General features: G+C 40.8%; 1 protein-coding gene across 1 annotated transcript in view; it reads right to left on the bottom strand.

Annotated features, from left to right (window-relative positions):
• The window catches only part of ABAT (4-aminobutyrate aminotransferase), a 126,844-nt gene that overhangs the window by 32,383 nt on the left and 72,764 nt on the right, over positions 1-21,697 (bottom strand). Inside the window, exons 3-9 of the mRNA XM_018570215.1 lie at positions 17,878-17,975; positions 15,035-15,064; positions 14,588-14,705; positions 12,429-12,478; positions 5,758-5,838; positions 5,494-5,586; positions 3,719-3,781 (exon numbers count right to left, since the gene is read on the bottom strand). Coding sequence (XP_018425717.1) covers positions 3,719-3,781; positions 5,494-5,586; positions 5,758-5,838; positions 12,429-12,478; positions 14,588-14,705; positions 15,035-15,064; positions 17,878-17,975 — 533 coding nt within the window. The remainder of the gene's footprint in view (positions 1-3,718; positions 3,782-5,493; positions 5,587-5,757; positions 5,839-12,428; positions 12,479-14,587; positions 14,706-15,034; positions 15,065-17,877; positions 17,976-21,697) is intronic.

Below are 21,697 nucleotides of genomic sequence, written 5' to 3'. Positions count from 1 at the left end.
ACTGAGGGTAGGTAAAAGAGAATGTTTTTGTTTACTTTAGAAGACTTGAGAGATATCAAGTGCTGACATAAATAAGCTGAGATCTCACAGAGTCACTGGAGTGCGTACGAGGAACACCACATAATCGTCCCCTGTACAAAGGACTTACACTAGAGAATAAGAGGCAAGTGGCCTCTGGAAAAGAATCACCTAGGCAGAAATCTGGACCTGTGTAATATTTAAGGCTAAACGCTGCTCTAGGTCAGATAGGAAAGATAGGATGTATCCCATGGAGTACTTCCTGGGTTAATACTTCGCACAAAGTGAAATAAGCCATGTGCAATGGTAGACCTTGCAAGAGGTCAACATTCTAGCTTTTAAAAGCGTAGAGATGACAGATTCCAAGAGGTTTCTGTCCTTCAAGAGCGGGGCTTCAACAGCCATGCCATGAAAGCCTGTGATCGAGAAGCAGGGTGGAATACCAGACCTTGGAACAGGAGGTCTGGACAATCCAGAAGTGCCCAAAGGTTTTCAAGATTTTTTTAAAGGAAACCTGTAGAAAACTGACAAAAAAATACTAACTTCACTTACAGTCATGTGAAAAAAGTACACCCTCTTTGAATTTTATGGTTTTAAGTATCAGGGCATAATGAAAATCATCTGTTCTTTGCCACTTCTTAAAATTAGGTAAATACAACCTCAGATAAACAACAACATGACCATGTTGTTATTTATTTTACAAACATAAAGCCAAAATGGAGAGGCCATGTGTAAAAAACTAAGTACACCTATTCAATAGCTCGTAGAACCACCTTTAGCAGCAATAACTTCAGTAATCAATTTCTGTATGACTTTATCAGTCTCTCACATCATTGTTGCTGGCCAGCTCTCTTAAGGTCCTGCCACAATATTTGAATCAGGTTGAGGTCTGGACTTTGACTGGGCAGTTGCAACACCTTGATTCTTTCTTTTTCAGCCATTCTGTTGTAGATTTGCTGGCATGCTTGGGATCATTGTCCTGTTGCATGACTCAATTTCGGCCAAGCTTTAGCTTTCGGACAGATGGCCTCACATTTGACTCTAGAATACTTTGTTATACAGGAGTTTATGGTCGACTCAATGGCTGCAAGGTGCCCAGGTCCTGTGGCTGCAAAACAAGCCCAAATCATCACCCCTCCAGCACCGTGCTCGACAGTTGGTATGGTGTGTTTGTGTTGATTGGCTGTGTTTGGTTTTCGCCAAATGTGGCGCTGTGCATTATGGCCAAACATCTTTACTTTGCCACTTTAGTGTTGTCTGTCCAAAGGACATTGTTCCAGAAGTCTTATGGTATGTGCAAACCTAATCCATGCTGCCATGTTCTTTTTAGAGATAAGAGGCTTTCTCCTGGCAACTCTTCCAAACAAACCATACTTGTTGTGTCCCCTCCCAGGCAGATTGACAACTGTCTTGAATGATTTTCACCTGTGAACAATCTTCCTCACTGTAAAATGACTGAATTTTAAATTTGGAAATGGCTTTATAACCCCTTTCCCAGATTGATGATCAGCAACATTTGCTTCTCTAAGATTGCTGATGTCTTGCCTCCTTGGCAATGTGTTAACACCACACCTGAATGATCCAGACCAGCAAACTGCTAAAACTTCGACTTGTATAGAGGTGGTCACATTTGCTGATGAACAATTAATCAAGGGCATTTGATTAGCAGCACCTGGCTGCTACTTACTGCTTCCATAGGAAGAACCTAACGGTGTACTTAGTTTTTCACAAATAATGTCTCCATTTTGGCTTTATGTTTTTTCTTAAATAAATAATGACACGGTGTAATACGTCAAGTGTTGTGGTTCATCTGAGGTTGCATTTACCTCATTTTAAGGCCTGCTAAGGATCAGATGATTTTCATTATGTCCTGATAGTTAAAACCATAGAATTCAAAAAGGGTGTACTCTCTTTTTTTCACAAGATTGTATGTTGCTGAACTTGCTTGTTTCCTAATACTGAAGCCAGAGACAGACAGGCTAGTGGGTCCGGATAACCTGCACCCCAAGGTACTTAAGGAATTAAGCCAGGTTATAACTAGACCATTAATCCTAATTTTTAAGGACTCCTTAATGACTGGTAGGATCCCCGGTGATTGGCGGAGGGCTACGGTAGTCCCAATATTCAAAAAGGGGGCTAGGTGCCAACCTGGGAACTATAGGCCGGTCAGTCTAACATCGGTAGTTTGTAAAATGCTAGAGGGTATAATAAAGGATTATCTGGTAGAATTTGTTCAGGAAAACGGGATAGTTAATGACAATCAGCATGGGTTCAGGAAAGACCGTTCCTGCCTAACTAACTTGCTAACTTTTTATGAGGGGGTGAGTAGAGATATGGATGGAGGGAGGCCGTTAGATGTGGTATATCTGGATTTCTCAAAGGCTTTTGATACGGTACCACACAAACGCTTGCTACACAAGCTGAGGGCTATGGGCATAGATGAGGTGGTGTGTACGTGGATAGAGAACTGGCTACGGGAACGGGTCCAGAGGGTATCTGTAAATGGCACCTTTTCAGACTGGGCTAGTGTAATGAGCGGTGTGCCTCAGGGTTCTGTGCTGGGTCCCATATTGTTCAACTTATTTATTAATGACATCGGGGAGGGTGTTAACAGCGATATTTCCGTGTTTGCGGATGACACCAAAATTGGGAGGGTAATAGACACGGACTTAGACATTATAACATTACAGGAGGACCTGGATAAAATAGGGGAGTGGGCATTAATGTGGCAGATGAGGTTTAATGTCGATAAATGCAAAGTAATGCACTTTGGAATTAAAAATAAACAAATGGGTTATACAATTATGGGTATGCCGCTGGGGAAGTCAGAAATGGAGAAGGATTTGGGGGTCATTGTAGACCACAAACTGAAAGGTAGTTTGCAGTGCCAGGCTGCTGTAAACAAAGCTAGCAGGGTCTTGTCCTGTATTAAAAAGGGGATGTATTGCAGGGACAAGTCTATAATTTTGCCACTTTATAGATCATTGGTTCGACCTCATCTGGAGTACGCGGTCCAGTTCTGGTCACCAGTACTAAGAAAAGATGTCCTTGAGTTGGAAAAAGTCCAGCGGAGGGCAACCAAACTAATTAGGGGTATGGAGGACCAGAGCTACGAGACAAGGCTACTAAATTTAAACATGTTCACATTGGAGGTGAGGAGATTGAGGGGGGATATGATCTCCATGTACAAAATGTTCAATGGTGGCAGCAACATTAGCGATAAACTGTTTAAAATTAACTCCATTACAAAAACTAGAGGCCACCACCTAAAATTGGTGGAAAAAAAATTCCAGCACAAGGGGCGAAGGGGGTTCTTCACAGTAAGATCAGTTAGGGTCTGGAACTCACTGCCACAGACAGTGATTTCAGCAAAGAATGTGGAATTGTTCAAGAAACTTTTGGACGATTTCTTAAGGGACCGTAATATACAGGGGTACAGGTACTCCTAGAATGAGATCCTAATAGGTTGGACTTGATGGACTAATGTCTTTATTCAACCTCAAATACTATGCAACTATGTAACTATGTAACTAGCATTTTCAGAAAGAGGTTAGCAATGGAAGCCTCTGTATTTCTCTCAGCACTGGTTGGAACATTTAGCTCAGAAGGCACACTGGATATTGTTCAAGTTATGAGATTCTAATTAACTGTGTATATGAAAAGATAGTCAATGTTATAACACATGTTTGAAATAATCTACCTGGTTAATCATGCAGGATTCCAGCTCTTCTTTTGTGGCACTGTTGTGGCCTCGTTCTTTGTTCTGAAATGCAGTCAAAATTCATAATGAAAAGCGATATGAAATTACCAATAAACCACAGCATGCACTTTCTTTCTTTCCCAATGGAAACTTGTTAAGAATGGAAGAGGTGTTTTAACTATTCATGAAGGTACATGCTCTAGGACTGTTATTGTTATCCTTGCTTCATGCTTAGTGAGTCTCCCCGAATGTTATGTAGTCTTTATGTTAGGTGCCAGATAGCCAATATGTACATGCTTTTACCAGGTCAGTGACTCGCCAAGTAATAAAGTATAGATAAGGATGGCAACCCTGCAATGCAAGGTCTACTTATTACATAGTGGCCCCTCCTACCATGTAAACAAAGCACATTTAACCTGTAAGAAAGGAAAAAATAATTCCAGAAAAAAGTTAGACACTACTTACCTTATATCCAGGGTCTGCACTGAAAAGTGTGATGTCACAATCCTTACTGCCAGATCCTGGGAAAGTAGAGTACCCCCAAATCCCATGCAAAAAAACTCCAGAGCAGAAGCATTTTCTCATGAGATTTGTGATCCTCTGTCCTCTTTCCAGGACTTTGCTGAAGGATCATGATGTAAACCTTGCCGTGGCTCTGTGGGCAGAAGCAAGATGTACATACTTTTATTTGGCTTTTTTTTTTCTTTTATAGTGTTCCATGTTTACATGGGGGGGGGAGGGCACAATGTAATAAACGAGCAGTTGAACCTTGCAGTGCAGGGCTAGCCCCAGTGCAAGGATAGTTTTTTTCCCCCAGAGATAGGGTTTAGATCTATGAGTAGAAGAATAATCTGTTATATTTACTTTATTAGTGGCTTTAGCAGGCATCCACTACACTGTGCAACCAGTCGTCCGCCAAAGCCTCTTCTCTAAAGCACTTTGGCTGGCAGTCACACAGCATCACGTACAATGCAGCACCATTAGTCTTGCATTGTATGTAAAGATGGTGAGGGCCTGCCGACAACCTGGAGCATCTGTGAGAAGAGGAAGTGGCAAAGCAAGGAATAAGGTATTACAGCTTATTCCTTTATGACTAGACTTAATGAGCAGTTAACCCTTGCAGAGCAGAGGCAAAATTCAGCTTTTATGAACACAGAGCTGCATTCATTTGTATAGTATATGCCTAGAGTTCCGTTTTTGTTTTGTATCGTTGGTCAAGGAAACCATCCAGCATACCAGAATATTTCTGTCATTCATATTTTTTTTTTTTATAAAGAATAATTGGTCTAGTAACTTTAGCAAAACTTAATATAAATGACAAAACTAATCATAGAAAACAATATGAATGAGAGGGTCACTGCTATGCCTGATGAAGGGATACTGTGTGGTCCCGAAAGCGCTTGTGTATTTGACATAAGTTTTGAATAAATTCACGATTGACTATCCTTGAAGGAGCCTGGTGTGCTGGTGACATCTCTATATTGTCTGCAATTGGCGTTGCCATCCGCGGTCATTCCAAGCACCCTTCCCCATATTCGGGGTTGTCTGGTAAGGAGTGCTTAAAATCGTTCTCTTCATATAAATATCACGTTGCGCTTAGATAGGTATTAGCTCCTGATTACAGAGAGAGTATTCCCCAGAAACCTCTACAAGCACAATATGCAGACACTGGCAACTCTACTAAGGACCATTGTCAGAAACATCCTCCACCCCCAGTTCCAGCAGTAGTTAAACAGCAATCTAATGCCTCATACCATTTAGGAATTTGCACTTACTCTGTACCACATAAATATTAATTTGAAAGCATTTTCATTTGAGCACGATCCACAAGACATTGTAATAATTTGTGCCAAACCCTTTGGTCCAATCTAGAAGAGAAAAAAAAAACAGGGAAAAGAGAATGTTCTTTGCATGTCATATTTTCATAGAAAAATGAAACATTGAAATTAAATCTACAAATGGTGCAACAAAGTAACAAACATGCAGTTCTGTTTCCTTCATGAGGACATATTAGATGACGGATGAGCCTTTGTACTTACAGTCAACAAGGATTCCTCCAGTTTCTCAGTGAAATTCTCAGGGGGTAAAATGCCTAGAGCTGGTCTGTTGACAAATGCACTCTGAAAGAATAATACCATTTTAAATGTTAACTGACAGTGATCATGTGTTGTCCTCATCACTTATATTTACCATTCTAGGTTTAAAATATAGCAAAAATAACCTAAATCACCGCCTGTATGTATGTAGAGTTTTTAGTTGCAGAAGACCCCCCAAACCATATATTTTCTGAAAGCGCAGGCCCGGTAGAATAAAAAGATGGCGATACTAAACTTGTAGGCCCTGCGATAATTGCGCAAATGTTTCTCAAATTATTATTGAACCGATAAAAATTACACAATTCAATTGATAAAGCAATCAGTATCAGCGCACACAAAAAATATTTTCTGACTAAATCTAAAAGATAAAAAACTGTATTGTGTTAATAAATAACAAATATTTGCAAATTTGTAATTGCGCCTTTTTGCGAAAAGGTAAAAAAAATGAAGGAATGCAAAACTGTAAATAAGCAACTTATGTTAAAAATAGTTTTTTACGCTGTGTTTGTGTTGTGATAAAATGATACAGGCGTATATTTAATTGCAACACAAGGTATCACAACGCATGGCAATGCATCACAAAGCTTTGCCATGCGCTGCCGCAGTTAAATTAATGTGTTTTTTTAAAGAAAAAAAAAATCACGCACTGCAGCACATGTGCATCGCGTGCACCACAATATGGTGCACGTGTATGTTATATGTGTGGGGGGAGGGAGGGGTTGTGTTTTGTTTTATTAATTTTTTACACATTATTTTTTTCTACATTTTTTATTTATTTTTTTAGAATTTTATTTTATTTACATTTTTATTTTTATTTTATTTTTTACTGTTGGGGAGGCTACGGTGAAATATCTGAGGTCTTAACAGACCCCTGACATTTTCCTTTTGAAATAGAAAAAGAAATTGAGGACACAGAGTCCTCAATTTATTTTTCTGCAGCCCCAGCACTCAATGAATGGAAAGCACTCAGTACAGAGGCTTCCCATTCATTCAGAAACTGATGATAGTAAAAATATTTATTATCACCAGTTTATGAATGGGGAGAAGCCTCTGTAGTGAGTGCTACTCCCCATTCATAAATTTATGAATGAACAGGAAGTGTATATTCACCGCTTGGCCTGGCATGGTTGGCCAAAGCGACCATGAGCTTATAGCAGAACTGTAAATGCCAGGCCCATACGGCATACGGACCTGGCCAGCCGGGAACACTTTTGTTCCTCCGTATGCCGTACGTCCCTGGCAGGGATAGGGTTAATAGCTAACAAAATCAAAATTCAGCAATCCAACTCCAGAATAGTTTGCATCGTTCACCCATCAACACGCCAGAAACAATATAATCCCAAAGATATAGCTGATGCTTTCCAATCCTACTATTCCTCACTTTATAAAACTTAAAAGATGATCCCGATACCCCTCAACAAAATTTGGGCTCCATTGAGAAATTTTTACGGTCCTTAAATCTTCCAAAAATAACACCAGAAATGCTTCCGCTGAACAAATCCCCTGGCGTTGATGGTTTTTCTAGTGAATACTATAAAGCCTACCAAGACATACTGACCCCTTACTTACAATCCATTTTTAACTCTGCTGCGTCCTCTTCTATTTTCCCTCAGGAAATGCTGCGCTCTGTTATTGTTTCAATGTCTAAACCAGATAAGGAGCCGGCTTTCACACAAAATTATAGACCTATCTCCCTCATAAATACAGATATTAAGCTGTACGCCAAACTCATTGCTGAGAGACTGTTACCTATTACTCCCTTCTTGATCCATCCAGACCAAGTGGGCTTTGTTAAAGGTCCCCAAGCCCCTGGTGGCACTAGAAGAATGTTTAATATCATTAGATCTGCTGAATTACAGAAAATGCCTTTCTTGCTTCTCGCTGTAGACGCTGAGAAGGCATTTGACCGCATCCATTGGGGTTACATGTCTTCAACCCTTCAGCAATTTGGCATGAAGGGCCATATTCTCTCCGCAATACTAGCTTTATATTCCACTCCAACAGCCCAAGTATACTCTTCCAACTTATTGCCCACCCCGTTCACTATAACAAATGGAACAAGACAAGGTTGCCCACTCTCACCAATAGTTTTTTCTCTCATAATAGAACATTTAGTGTCAACTATTAGAGAGAACCCGCTATTTCAGGGATCAAGATAGGTGACCAAACCCACAAAATTGGCCTATTCGCACACAATGTTATTTTGACGATTTCTAAGCCGGCTTCTTCCTTGATCGCAGTACAAAACGATCTCCGTATGTTCGAAATGTCTTATTATAAGGTTAATATAGTAAAATCTTTGGTTTTGACGGTAAATATGAAAACCTCTGAACGGAATACCCTGCAAAATACTTACCCATATACCTGGGCTACATCCCAGATCCCGTATCTTGGCATTTACCTTACGTCCCCATCTAGCAGCACCTTCAAAAATAATTTCCTGCCCCTTCTAAAGAAGGTTAAATCTGAACTATCCCATATTGCTAAATTCGAAATGTCCTGGATGGGCAGGATTTCAGCCCTCAAAATGGTTGTACTCAAAATCCTGTATCATTTTTGGACTATTCCTATAATACTCCCTTCTTCCTTTTTTATAACGCTTCAATGGATTATTGATGCTTATGTATGGCAGGGTAAGAAATGTAGAGTGAATTGGTCTCCCTAATTTGAAGAATTACTATTTTGCATACCTGCTGGACCAACTCCATGTTTGGTTCCACCCATCCCCGGACAAAATATGGTCAATCATGGAACAGCAACTTGTCCACAAGGGAGATCTTCCAGCCTGGGTAATAGCAAGTTCTCTGAAGAGGAAACTCCATCCTCCTGACTACCGTCCCTAATGTCATCACGGCAGGCGTGTCTGATAGACAATCTATTTCCTCAGACGGATAACGATCCCATTAGGAACCTATGAGTTCCTTATTCCCCACCTGAACATATCTTCTTGGAAAAAAAGGGGGCTTCTCCAACTGCCCTCTATTAATTTCCTTCACACACCCCTGGACCAATATAGACTATCACAAATCTCCCACTTTAGAAAGAGTTCTGCCGCTAACTCTCCGACTATTAATTCCATAGCATGGGATGCATTTAAATCTGATACATTTCGCAAAGGGGGAACCTCTGTACCATTGGTGATATTCCCTTCACTTTCTGTCCCAGAGATGCAACAGGAGGTTATAGGGAATTCCCCTCTTGGAAAATTATCTCCAGAACAGGTGCCCCAGTGGAAGACCTCCCCTTACCGCTTGTTCTGGGGGCAGTTTTTTGAAATTCCCCTCCCTTTCTTTCTCCATGACAATGGTCACCAGTAGAAATGGTGCAGTACAAAAGGGGTTGATTTACTAATAAAAGAGCAAACAGCAGCCATTCGTATTCATTGTCATAGCACAGATTTTACATTTTATAAAGCAAAGTCTAACTGGTTGCTATAGGCAGCAGTTTTATTTACCTTTATTCCTTATCTCTAAAATATAAAAGCTAAGAATAAAGATTTGGCTGATCATACCCTTTAATAGTCATGTGTTCTCACTAACTTGTCATTGGTGTTGTCATCTACAGTGGCCATTATATTAGGGACACCTGCTCTTTAATACAGATAACCAAAAAGTGAATCAAAAGTGAAACACAAAACAATGCAGATATTATCAATAGATGCAGATGCTCTATGACTCAGAAACTGATGATCTAGGACAGTGGTGGCAAACCTTTTTGAGCCCAAGTGCCCAAACTGGATCACTAAACCAACTTATGTGTCTCAAAGTGCCAACCCCACACTTAGACCCGAATACTGATGAATTATTTTAGAAAAACACTTCATACGACCGTCTGAACGAATTATGTGCTTAAATCTTAGATGAAAAATACAATACAAGAGGTTTTAACTACACTATAGAGTGACATGTACCTTTGTACTGTGCTAATGAGTGAAGTGTTCCATTGCAGTGTGCTACTAAGGTACATGTCATGCAGCACACTGCAAGGGAACAGTCTCTTTACAGCTTGGGGTCAGTGGTGGAGCACCGGGGCCCAGTACAACTGTGACCGTTGTGACCTTGTTAGCTCTGCTACTGACTTCAACCTGTAAAGGAACTAATCTCAGCAATACATTATATAACAATGCAGAATACTGCCAACTATAGAGGACTACATATCACAGCAATACATTATACAGCAATGCAGAATACCGCCAACTATAGAGGACTATATATCCCAGCAATACAATATACAGCAATACAGAATGGCACCGACTACAGTGGACTACAAATCCCAGCAATACCTTATACAGCAATGCAGAATAATACCATCAGCTAGAGGAGGACTGAAAATCCCAGCAATACATTATACAGAAATGCAGAATAATGTAAGCTACATACTGTGTTGCTCTGGGGTGGCAGCCAGATGTCTCCTAGGTCTCTGGAGGGTTGTGTGGGCTCTCAGGTGAGCTGTGTGGGTTCTCAGGGGCACTGTGCAGTTCTCAGATGAGCTGTGTCTCTGTCAGGGGGCTTTGCATTCCTCAGGGGGTCTCTGCGGCTCTCGGGGGCTGTACGGCTGTTAGAGGGGCCCATGTGGCACTCAGGGTGGGCTGTGCGGCTCTTAGGAGGTGTTGTGACTCTGGGGGAGGGGAGGGGGCTGTGTGGCTCTTAGGAGAGGGGGGGCTGTGGGGATCTTAGGAGAGGGGGAGTTGTGCGACTCTTAGGGGAGCTGTGCAGCTCTCAGGGGAGGGCAGCTGTGGCTCTGTAAATAAAATAAGTCAGAACGTCCCAGATCGCCGCCTCGGCTGGTCATGCTCAGGCAGCGGCAGCCTCCTAACAGGCAAATTAGACAGCCGCTTGCTGGGGCCTCACTGGGTCCTAGCAAGGAGGAAGTGGCTGTTTAATATGCCTGTTAGCAGGCTCTTGCTGCCTGATCTTGACCGTCCCGGATCGCATACCGAGGCGGCGATCCGGGACAGTCTGACTTTTTCTTAGAGGTGGCCCAAACCTGGGCTCGCGTGCCAGCTGTTCGCCACCACTGATCTAGGATCTTCACATACTTCAGTGTCTGGAGTTTAAAGACCAGTGTACACATAAAAACAAAACAAAATCTAGTAAGTAGCAATTCTGTGAGAAAACACCTTGTTAATAGGGTGTCTAAGAATGGCCAGACTCATCTAATTAGTGTATTTGGCACCATTAGTTTTAGAACCCAAAAAAGTGCCAGTTTTAAGGGGTTAATTTAGTGCTAAGGGTTAGGTTAGGTGTTTAAAGTTTTAGGGTTCAACTAAAGTGTTCATTTGGAGCTTAGGTTAAGTTTTAAGGTTCTGTTAAGTGAAAGAGTGTTGGATTTAAAGACATGTAATGAAACATGTTAGTTTTAGGTGTTGAAAGCCCCATACACAAAACTAATACTCCAGCTCCTTGGTTCCAAAAACAAAAATCACACATACAAACATCTCTGAATACACAGAATGTGGAATCTTAAAGAGGATAGGCCACAACAGCAAAATACCATGCTGGGTCCAATCCTGCCAGCCAAGAACAGGAAAATACATCTACAGTGGATAAAGGATTACTGAAAAAAGCCTGGGATACATATTGATTTCTGCAATGACATGCAGATGGTGTACAAAGCAAGAATCCTAAAGGATGAGATGCGAAATTAGGTTTGCAGCGTGATTGTATGACTGGCATATGTGACATGATGCTATTGAGTCCGCATACACCAAAATGATGGGTCCTACCAGGCAGAAAATATTTCTACCTAATAAAGTGTTGAAAAACTAGATATCAGTGAAGGATTGTGAGAGTAATGAATACATATTGCATCCTAAAACATTATATTATTCATACAGTATATTGTATAAAACACACACAAAAAATTGCATTACATAGGCACTGAGGGTTCTTTTTGGATACCAAATAAGTGGCCATGGAGTGCATAATGTATACTTCTCTAGAAAGGTTTCATGTTTATTTTCTAATACAGTTGATACTGAAGTAGTCACTAAAATACAATAATATATAGAAAAGGAGAGTCTCCATGTGGTCAAAACAACCAATGCAGTTGGCTTTGTTTTCTAGTGCAATTCCTAAGCTCCTCGGCTCCATCTAGTGGACATAATGCAGTGCAAATGTAAAAGGCAGATGTTCACAGAGGGGATGGCTTTGTGAACATTTTATAAATAAACCTCTTTGTATGTAATTGTTTAAACTGAGTAAATGATTAAACAATGCAGACATGGAGGAGGCAAAAAGAGTTGGTTAACATGGTTCATAGATCTGCACAGTCTTGTAATTCATCCTCCCTCTGTGAACAGTCAAGGTGGGTGCCAGCATCCCCAGTCACCAGCAGCAGCACACTCACCTTGGCTGCTCACACAGAAGAGTGGTGGATGCATTATTAGATTTCAGTGGACTGCTCAACTGGGGAAGCAATTTGACCTCCCCGACTTTCTGTGCAATTAGACGACAGAATTAAAACAAGCAAAAACTGCCATGATGTTGATGTAAAGAAGGACATCGTACACATTTCTATATATTTTGTAAAGAAATTATATATGTGCAGGAACTGTTCTTTAAGAGCTTTACTTTTACACAGGTAGAACATACATGACATTCAGTTCCACTTACCAAATTCTGTGGCTGTTGCAGAATTTTTATTAGGGCTGGATGATTATAACCTAGAACATATAATACATGAGAAGTGTATGAAATGCAAGTCTTAAGCAGGTATACAGTTCAGAGGACAGAAAAGGTAATGTCAGGATATTGGAGAAGACACAAATACCCTGTAAGTATATATGACTCATAAATCACTGTAGCGAGAGGCTGATAAGGGCAAGCCTGTAGAAATAGAACGGAAACCTAGCCGACTGCATCATTCTGCATCGAATGCTATTTGTTACAAAGAAAGGAATACATAAGCATTATTGCTAAAGTGAACCTGTCACAAAAAGATCTGTTATAACAAAAATTACAGTATATTGAAACAAAGTTAATTAGCTTTTCACTATTTTCCTCCATTTCATGACATTCACCCAACCTGAAATCTGGCATGTAATCCCCGCGACTATGAAAGAAAATGAAAATTTGTTGCGTTATTTTGATACTTTAAAACCCAATTGTAGCCTTTGTATTTATTATTGAAATGCAGTCAGGCTATAGACACAGTCATACATATGCCTGTGTTTTCCTTTGTTTAATGTTACAAGGGGTTAGGGTAAAATATCCTGTGCTAACAGCAAGCTGAAGCACCAGACCATGACCAAGCACATCCCTATTCAAGTTTAGAAAATTGTCAAAGTATTAAAATTTAAATAGTAAACGACAGATGTACTTATTCTGTTTCTGCTGTTCACTCAAATTCCAAGTGTATGTCAAGCCCCCATTTTGTTTTCTTTGTTTTGTATACAGTTAGTATGGTTTAGAGCCCTTATTGGGTTTCCACTGGGACTACATTGAATATATTTCCCCTCAGTGACAATGGTTTGAAAGAACAGTAGCTATTTATCTAGCTTGTTACCTGGACCTTTCAGTAACTTCACAAGTCTGCATAGACTCCTGACGTGTTCCAATATACAGAAAAATAATAATTTATCAAATAGGGTTTACATTTGACCATTAAAAATCAGTCAGTCTTTGATCTCAAGTGACTTTGCCTAGGCTAAGATGACATCTCAGTTTCCTCTCCCCCAGTGATCTGACTACAGCATTGTTGTCTTGTACTAGATCATAAAGTGAGGTGCTTTAACGGCAAATATGTCACACATTTATGAGCTCAGCCAGCAACTGCACTGGTACCAGGATTTACATCTCTGTGTCACCAATGGGCTATCATCTCTACCCAGGTGGAATATGCGGCCCTCAGGAAGTGCCTTAAAAAAGATGGCACCAGAGAGAAAATGTGGCTAGAGACATGCTTACACTTGTTCTTAGCATGTATGAACTTACTGTACTATAAAACCTTAAAGAAGAACGCCACGCAAAACTTTTAGCAACCCTTGCAGTGGGGCTACCCCCGTACTGCAAGGGTTAACGGCTTATTGTCTAGGTGCTAATAAAAACCAAATAACGCTCACCTGAACCACGGAGCCGTCTTGCTTTTAGACCAGTCCTTCAGCCTCTCTCCTCCTCCATGGCTGTGGCCTAAGGTCCCATAAATAATCATGTTCTATACACTGTGTATAGGCGGGAAGACGCTGAGGAACATTCCAGTGCTGCAGAGTTTCTGTTTTATTTTTTAAGCATCTAGACAAATACAAGTAGTTAATCCTTGCAGTGTGGGGGTAGCCCCACTGCAAGGGTTAATCAAAGTTTTGCCCAGAGTTCTTCTCCTAGTTCTGTCACATCTTAAGTCCATTTTGAAAAGGACCAACGCATTACAATGTGCTTAACTTGAGAAAGGATTCTTTAAAATTCAAAAATGTGTATGTAAACTTGTTAATAAATGTGGAATAGGAGTGCAGCACATACATTTTTCCCTTCTATTCTGACAATAGAAAACCTGCCCCACACAATTACAGGCTGTACCTGTCCCTCCCGGGAGAGGGTCTCTGCATGTGCGTTCACACCGTATGGATGTGCATGCCCTAATGTTTACCTACACTGCCCGTTCACATTCCTCTGGGTTCAGTATACCTTTGTTTGCTTGTAGTTCTGTTGACCATACAGTTTGCAGGGATCAACTGGGATGAGGGTTCAGAAAGTTTGTTGTGGTTGAATTTTAACCATACATCAAAATACAGTAATACATATATAAATATATAAAAAATGCATATCAAGTTATATACCTATGGGGATAGATGCTATTTGGGAATACAAATCCAGCATTCGATTGCCATCAACATCAACAAGATAATTTCCACGGCTCTCTTCATAATTGCAGAAAAAATTCACAGCATCTGCATTCTGAGATTCAAGAATAAAAGAAAAACTTTAAACATTGATAACTCACTAGAACTAAAGAGAAGTGCAATTTAAAGGCAACATTCATTGAGAAGCCATGATATATAACACACCTTGCCCTTGAGGAATTATCATTCAGAAATAAAAACGTATCATAAAGAAGTGAACATTAAATTATCTGCATACATTTTGATAGATATACGCATAAATAAATGCATTTCCACTGCTGTGACAAGTGCTGTATAATACTGGACGGACTTCGATAGGAAAGCAGGTTGAAATATATGTTTTATAATAATATGTTCTATTTGTATATTTAGGCGTATTCTTACCTGTATGGTATTAAGCTGTTTGATTAATTCCTAAAAAATAAAAAAAATCCATATTATAAAATATTTTAGGATAGAAAGCACCACAATTAAATACACACAATACACATATTAGAAAAAAAAAAAAACAACCTAATCAGGGACTATGAAAAGTAGACATTTATGAAAATATCTGAACTAAGGAACATTAGTAATTTTACAATGCAATTGAAAACAATTCTGGTTTCAGAGAATTTGATAAATAACACCATATCTGAGCAATTCTGGGTCTTTCCATCCATCACTGAAGGTTGAGTGTTGAGAAATTGCATTACAAATCTCATTACTACTGGATTCTGCTTTAAACAAGAGACAGTTGAGAAGCTATGACCTCTAAATTCTGCTCTTATTCTAAGAGGAGACAAATCAATGGATACACTTACACTACGATTGTTATTTTCTGCTTGAACTTATTGATGGTAAGGTCGGCTACTGATAAGCTGTCATGCTTTTTACAGTATATACACAACATATATAACTTGTTTTTTTACATTATAAAGCAAAAAAACAATATAGATTCTTTAGACTCGTGGTTCTCAACCTGTGTAACCTTCGTTACTAAATGGTCAAGGACCCACATTTGTCCTTGGCCATTTAGTAGCGACCCAATGGAATGCATGACATTGTAGTACCGGGCGTTCGGGTTCAGGCTATCGGACAGTGGGCGGGAGGTGCGTTTGGGGTGTCATGTAAATTAATGGCAACGCAAAACACCTTTCGCACCAGAATGCGCAGTAGGTGCGATTGCGTGGTACAGTGCATTAATAGCATAGGACTGTGCGATTAACGCACTGTACTAGTGTGAACGGACCCTCAAAAACGCTGACTGACACACACAACCATAGACATAATCTCACACACTCATAGACATACACACACACACACACACTCCAAAAAACCCCTTCCTGTCCAAGCCATTTTTCAGTATTCAGTACTGCAGTATTTTGACTGACATTTATTCCGTCATGCAACGCTGTACTGAAATGTTATACCATTTTTTGGGGACACATAGAGCTTTCTTTTGGTGGTATTTACCGCTCATCAGTTTAGTGTTATCAGTGATTGATGGCCCAAGAATGATTGCTCTCACTGCGACGTTTGCGGCAATATGTAACATGTGTAGCGCAATTGTCGTTTTCGCTCGCTGGCGCATCTGATGCATATTTATGTTTATATGTGCGTAAACGTGGGGGACTTAAAACATTTGTGGGTTTTTTAAAAACTTTTTTTATATGACTTTGATTCTTTTTTTACACTTTGTTATTGCTATCACATAGGGGGATAAAAATCCCCCTATGTGATAGCACAGGCACACTGACCGGTCCTCTTTATGGAGACATTAGGGGTCTCTAGGACCCCCAATGTCCCCTGGGGACCCCCAAAGAAGCTGATGAAGCAGATATCTGCTTCATCAGCTTCTTCTCTCTGGCAATAGCAGCCAGATGACTAACAGGTGAATGCGGAAGTGATGTAATACACATTACTTCCGCATTCACAGTACGGAGGAAGTTCAACAAGATGCTGATCTCCGTCCCATCTTCCTCCTGACACCCTCCTGAGCCGGTCCCAGGCAGCAGATGGGGTAGCGGATCCCGGCATTGAAGGTGAAGGTGCAGGAGGGGGGGCAGCGGCGGCACTCGAGGAGGGGGGGCGAGCAGTCACAACATACAAGCGATCGGCTGGCTACAGAGCGGCCGATCGTTTGAATGTCAAACAGCCGGTAATGGCTCTGCAGAACGGACGGGTTTTTTCTGCCCGTGCGTGCGAGCAGAAGAGAGAAAAGCCGTCTAATTACGGCAACCCGCCCATGCGAGTTTGCTGTCCGTCCGTTTTTTCACAACGGGCGGACGGCAAGAGGTTAGGATCCACCCAGTCTCCCTACCTTATGAGAACTGGAGTGGATCCTCAGGTTGGGGTCCAGTGTGGGCTGCAGTGCTGTGACAGAGCCCCATCCATATGTGCATTGTTTGTACAGCTCCCTTGCGCACCCTGTATAGGGCACATGTGGGTGCTGTAAGCAATGCATGTATGGATGGAGCTCCCTTTTGGCCATACTTCCAGCCCACCTCATGCTGACATGCATGGCCGGGCAGCATATTCTGAATAGGTGCTCGGCTCGAGAAGTGATGGTGCTGCTCTAGGGGGAGGCTGAGGAGTCTCTCACCTAGAAAAGTGGAAGGCAAGTGGCGACCCACTGAACATTAGGGCTCCTAGTTGTTAAGCTATCCACACCATAACTGATGTACTCCTCCCCTGAATCTCCTTACCTGACTACGCCGCAGAATCGAGATGAAGGGCATTCTCGTGATCCTCAAGGTCTGAACGGGCGCAGGTGGATGTGGTACTCCCACCTATTCAAACTTCTGGCAGCCTCTCTGTGGGCTGTGCGGGGGGTCTCAGGTGGGCTGTGCGGGGGTCGCATGTGGGCTGTGTAGGATCTCTGGTGGGTTCCTTTCCCTGCACAGGTGCTATACCCCTTACCTGCTGCTCCTCAGCCTGCCTCCTGGACATTCGCCTCCAGCCCCAAGCCACTCACTGCTTCTCCTACACCTCCGCACCACATCTCATTGGACCCCAGCCCCGCCTCCTCTTCCAGCGGGCAGTTCTCTGATTAGGCGGCCGCTCATGGGACCTTTGCCTGCTTAGGCAGCCTCGGCTGTCTTTTTCTGTGCAGCCCGGCTCACCTCAGTTTTGGGGGCGACGCCCCCCTGGAGAGCACCAGCAAAGGCAAACGCCTTGTTTGCCTTACAGTGGATATGCCCATGGAAGGTTCCTGACAATATTGATTTTGATAATTATTCACTTACTCTCGATCGTGGTCCTGGGACTTCTGTCTTCATTAATGGACCATCATATTCAAAGTCAACATTCTTTTTGGCTGCAGCTTGACTGATGTATCGACAACCTGAAAAAGAGATATGTCACTACAATCTGGTGTATTGAAACAATAGGTAAATTCGGAATTTTGGATTTAAAGGTGAAGATAGAAATAAACATAAACCATCTGAAAATGTTTAAAGCAAAGTTTCTAATTGTTACAAAAGCTCTCTTGAAAGACACAAACCTCCTTAGATTCAGTGCCAATTGTATTTTTTTATTTATATTCTGTAGTTTGGAATATATGCAATATAGGCTCTCATTTTTGATAAGTCATAGATCAAAGTTTGGATGACTGATCTCTTTAAATATGTGGTAAATGATCTCCTATAATATATTTTATCTGAGTTAGGGGTTAAAAACCACTGATCTATAAGGTTTACAAAACTGAATCTGTAAATGGATAGAAAGCTGACTTGCCAACCTTCCCCGTGAAATCTCTAGATTCCCCTGCATTATGCCCCCACTGTATGCGAGTCTATAATCCACCTTAACAGCTAAAAGCTGACAATGTACACAACAAGGTGCTTTAAATGTGCTTCTTCTTGAGCCACTGCTTTGTTGCCTTGGCAGTATGTTTTGGGTAATTGTCATGCTGAAAGACCCATCCACGACCCATCTTCAGTGTTCTGGCTGAGGTACGGAGGTTCTCATCCAAGATTTTACAATACATGGCCCCTCAATGCGGCAGAGTCGGCCTGTACCTTTACCACTGATGTAAACTGACGTACCAAATAAAAACCATAAACAAGCACATGTACAGTAAAGATCAGGAATGACTCTAATGGGATGCATTTGCTTCAGAGATGCTGGTTCCTGACATGCGTGCCATGTGAACAGGAATGAAAACATTTTGTGTGGCACAGTGCTACCAAGAGTCTTTCAGCAGCATTTCACATCAATTTGAAATGACCTTTTTGCAAGGTATTCCAACCAAAACCCTCCAACGCAGTGGGCCAACCATAGACATACTGAGCTACATGAGGATGTTTCCCTAATACACCAAGATTACTCTCCAAGTTGTATTTTCTGTAGGTATCTTCATTCTAAAATGGTCTCATTCCTGCAGCTTATAGATATATTTGTGAAAAATCACAGAAAAAAAAAAAAAGGATTCATATTTTTTTTTTCCGCTCAAATTTTGTTTATTGATAATGAAACAAGTGCAAAAAGTAAACACAATGTAAAAACAGTAAAAACAGCAAAACTACAAGATTGAAGGTGTATATAGTAAAAACCAATGAGAGGGACTTTAAATTGTCAAGGAATCCATGTGAAAGGAAGGTGGGAGATATGATTTAACCGAGAGCTCCCACAACTTCTGAAATTTAACAACAGTGTCCTGTTGAATTTCTGGTAGTTTTTTTTTTTTTTTAAAGGATTCATATATTTTTTTAATTAATAAAATAACAGGCATAAACAATTAACCTAAATAGTGATCATATAGCAGTACCCGTCCACGGTTCACTTTTTGCTCTGTAGATCAAGCAGCGCATTTGGGGTGGGTGAGAAATGCATAGTATACAGGTGAAACTCGATTAGAATATCGTGCAAAAGTAAGTGCTGCAAAAGGGGCCCAAACCAAGTACTGAGTACATATGCATGCTTGCACTTTTCAGAGGTCCGATATTGTTCTATGTACAATCCTTGTTTTATTGATTGCATGTAATATTCTGTTTTTTTGAGGTTGTGGATTTGGGGTTCTTGGGGTTTACATGAGCTGTAAGCCATAATCATCACAATTATGACAAATCACGGCTTGAACTATCTCGCTTTGCATGTAATGAGTCTATCTCATATATTAGTTTCACCTTTTAAGTTGCATTAGTGAAATAAATGAACTTTGCACGATATTCTAATTATTCGAGTTTCACCTGTATGTTAAAAAAAATGAATGTTTGGGGGGGAAAAAATTCACAATCTTTTCAGTATATCCTATACTTCCTGTTTAAACGCAAAATTATTTATATAATAAAATTCTCCTTTCATTCTACAGATCATCTGTAGCAGGCGACAAAAGGATCGAAGGCCAAAATAAAGTAATCTTTTTATCTGGGTGAAGCTTATCAATATGCTGACCGTTCTTGCGACATCCATTGCACCCTCAAAATATTTACAGGTGATGTCCTAACTGTTACAAAGGTTTATACTGGCATTTTGAATTTCGTTTTTATCCCTGCAAGCAGATTACAACAGTTTTGTTTTTATAAAGACGTTCTGAGCAGTTTCTCGTGTTCATCATATTACAACTAAAGATGCTGAAAACTCTGAACCCTGTTGGCGGAAGGTGCCAGATTAAAGATTTTTTTTCTGGCACCTTCCGCCAACAGTTTTACCAGTAACTTATACTTATACTTATCTGTTTTACCAGTAACTTATACTAATCCTTATACCCCAAACTTGCAGTTATTCATTGCTTTTCAGAAGAAAGCTTAAAGTGACATTAAACCCTCAGATTTTTTAACATAAAACAATAGTGTAATGTGTGCCTTACTGTAATCCATGGTAGTTTCCCTTCTCTTTGCTGCTCTTCCTTTTAAATCTGTATCTGTTCTCATGCTGGGCAGAACTTCTGTTTTGCAGCAGACTGCCTTGTCTCTGCAATGGAAACATGGTGTCTGTGTGTAGGTTTGCAACCGGAGCCAGTATTACAGGAAGTGGCAGCCAGCTGCAAAGGGAAGTTCTCCCCCAGCATGAGAAGACATGAGGATTTAAAAGGACGAGCAGCAAAGAGAAGGGAAACAACCATGGATTACAGTAAGGCACACATTACAGTATTGTTTTATGTTAAAAAAATCTGAGGGTTTAAGGTCACTTTAATTTTAGCAATTTATTTCACTCGACTTTTACATTATAACTTCTGTGTGAAACTTTAGGATTGCCACAGCAACACTGTACTTTCTATAGATATATAAATCATGAATACCATACCACTTAAACTCCTGCAAGGGAAAACCTCAGTTACCCAACATTTGGAGATAACATAACATTATCGGTCAAAGACATGGAAGGTCAAACCAAATAGCACTCACCAAAGGTTCAATGACATAAGCATACAGTAACATGCAAACACCTTTGAAGAATATCACCTTATAACAACAGTTACTAACAGAGCATAGAAAACTGTATTTTTCTATTTAACGCAGAAATGCAGTAAAATACAAGGTCCTCCCCGTGTAAGTTCCCCATACATTAAAAAGGGCAAACGTGCACAAAAGGATAAATACTTACCTAGCCCTGTTCTTTCACACATTTTAGAGTGACATTTCTATCCTTTTGGCAGCATTTCTGGGAAACAATGAGTACCCTAAATCTGACAAGAACACACTCTAGTCCAGTATAAGATAATCTTTTTGTGAGATTTGGGATGCATTAAAGGATAATTAAACCTTACTTTTTTTTTTGCATAGATCTACTGCTAGAAAGCAGTAGATATGTGCAAAAACAGATCAAAAGATCTGAAAAATTCTCGAGCAACTGTGAAGGATCATGGGGCGGGCGCATGCGTAGTAGAGATCTTCAGCCGGGAGAAGAGGAGAGACACAGGGTAAGTCAATGCAAGCAGCCTGGCAGCGTGCACACGCACAGACTCCGTGAGACAGGAAGACACAGCAGTCAGCGCTGGATCAAAGACCAGTACCAGTACTGAAGGGATTGCTGAATACTACTGGAACGAAGAAGATTGGCTCAAGAGACATCAATTGAGGTAAGTCCTTAAAGCAGCATGGGGGGGGGGGGGGGGACGTTTTT

Source organism: Nanorana parkeri, unplaced genomic scaffold (assembly GCF_000935625.1).
Source record: "Nanorana parkeri isolate BGI_ZX_2015 unplaced genomic scaffold, ASM93562v1 scaffold1479, whole genome shotgun sequence".
Lineage (NCBI taxonomy): Eukaryota > Metazoa > Chordata > Amphibia > Anura > Dicroglossidae > Nanorana > Nanorana parkeri.
The sequence above is the reverse complement of the archived record's forward strand: the minus strand, read 5'-3'. Positions and strand labels throughout refer to the sequence as shown.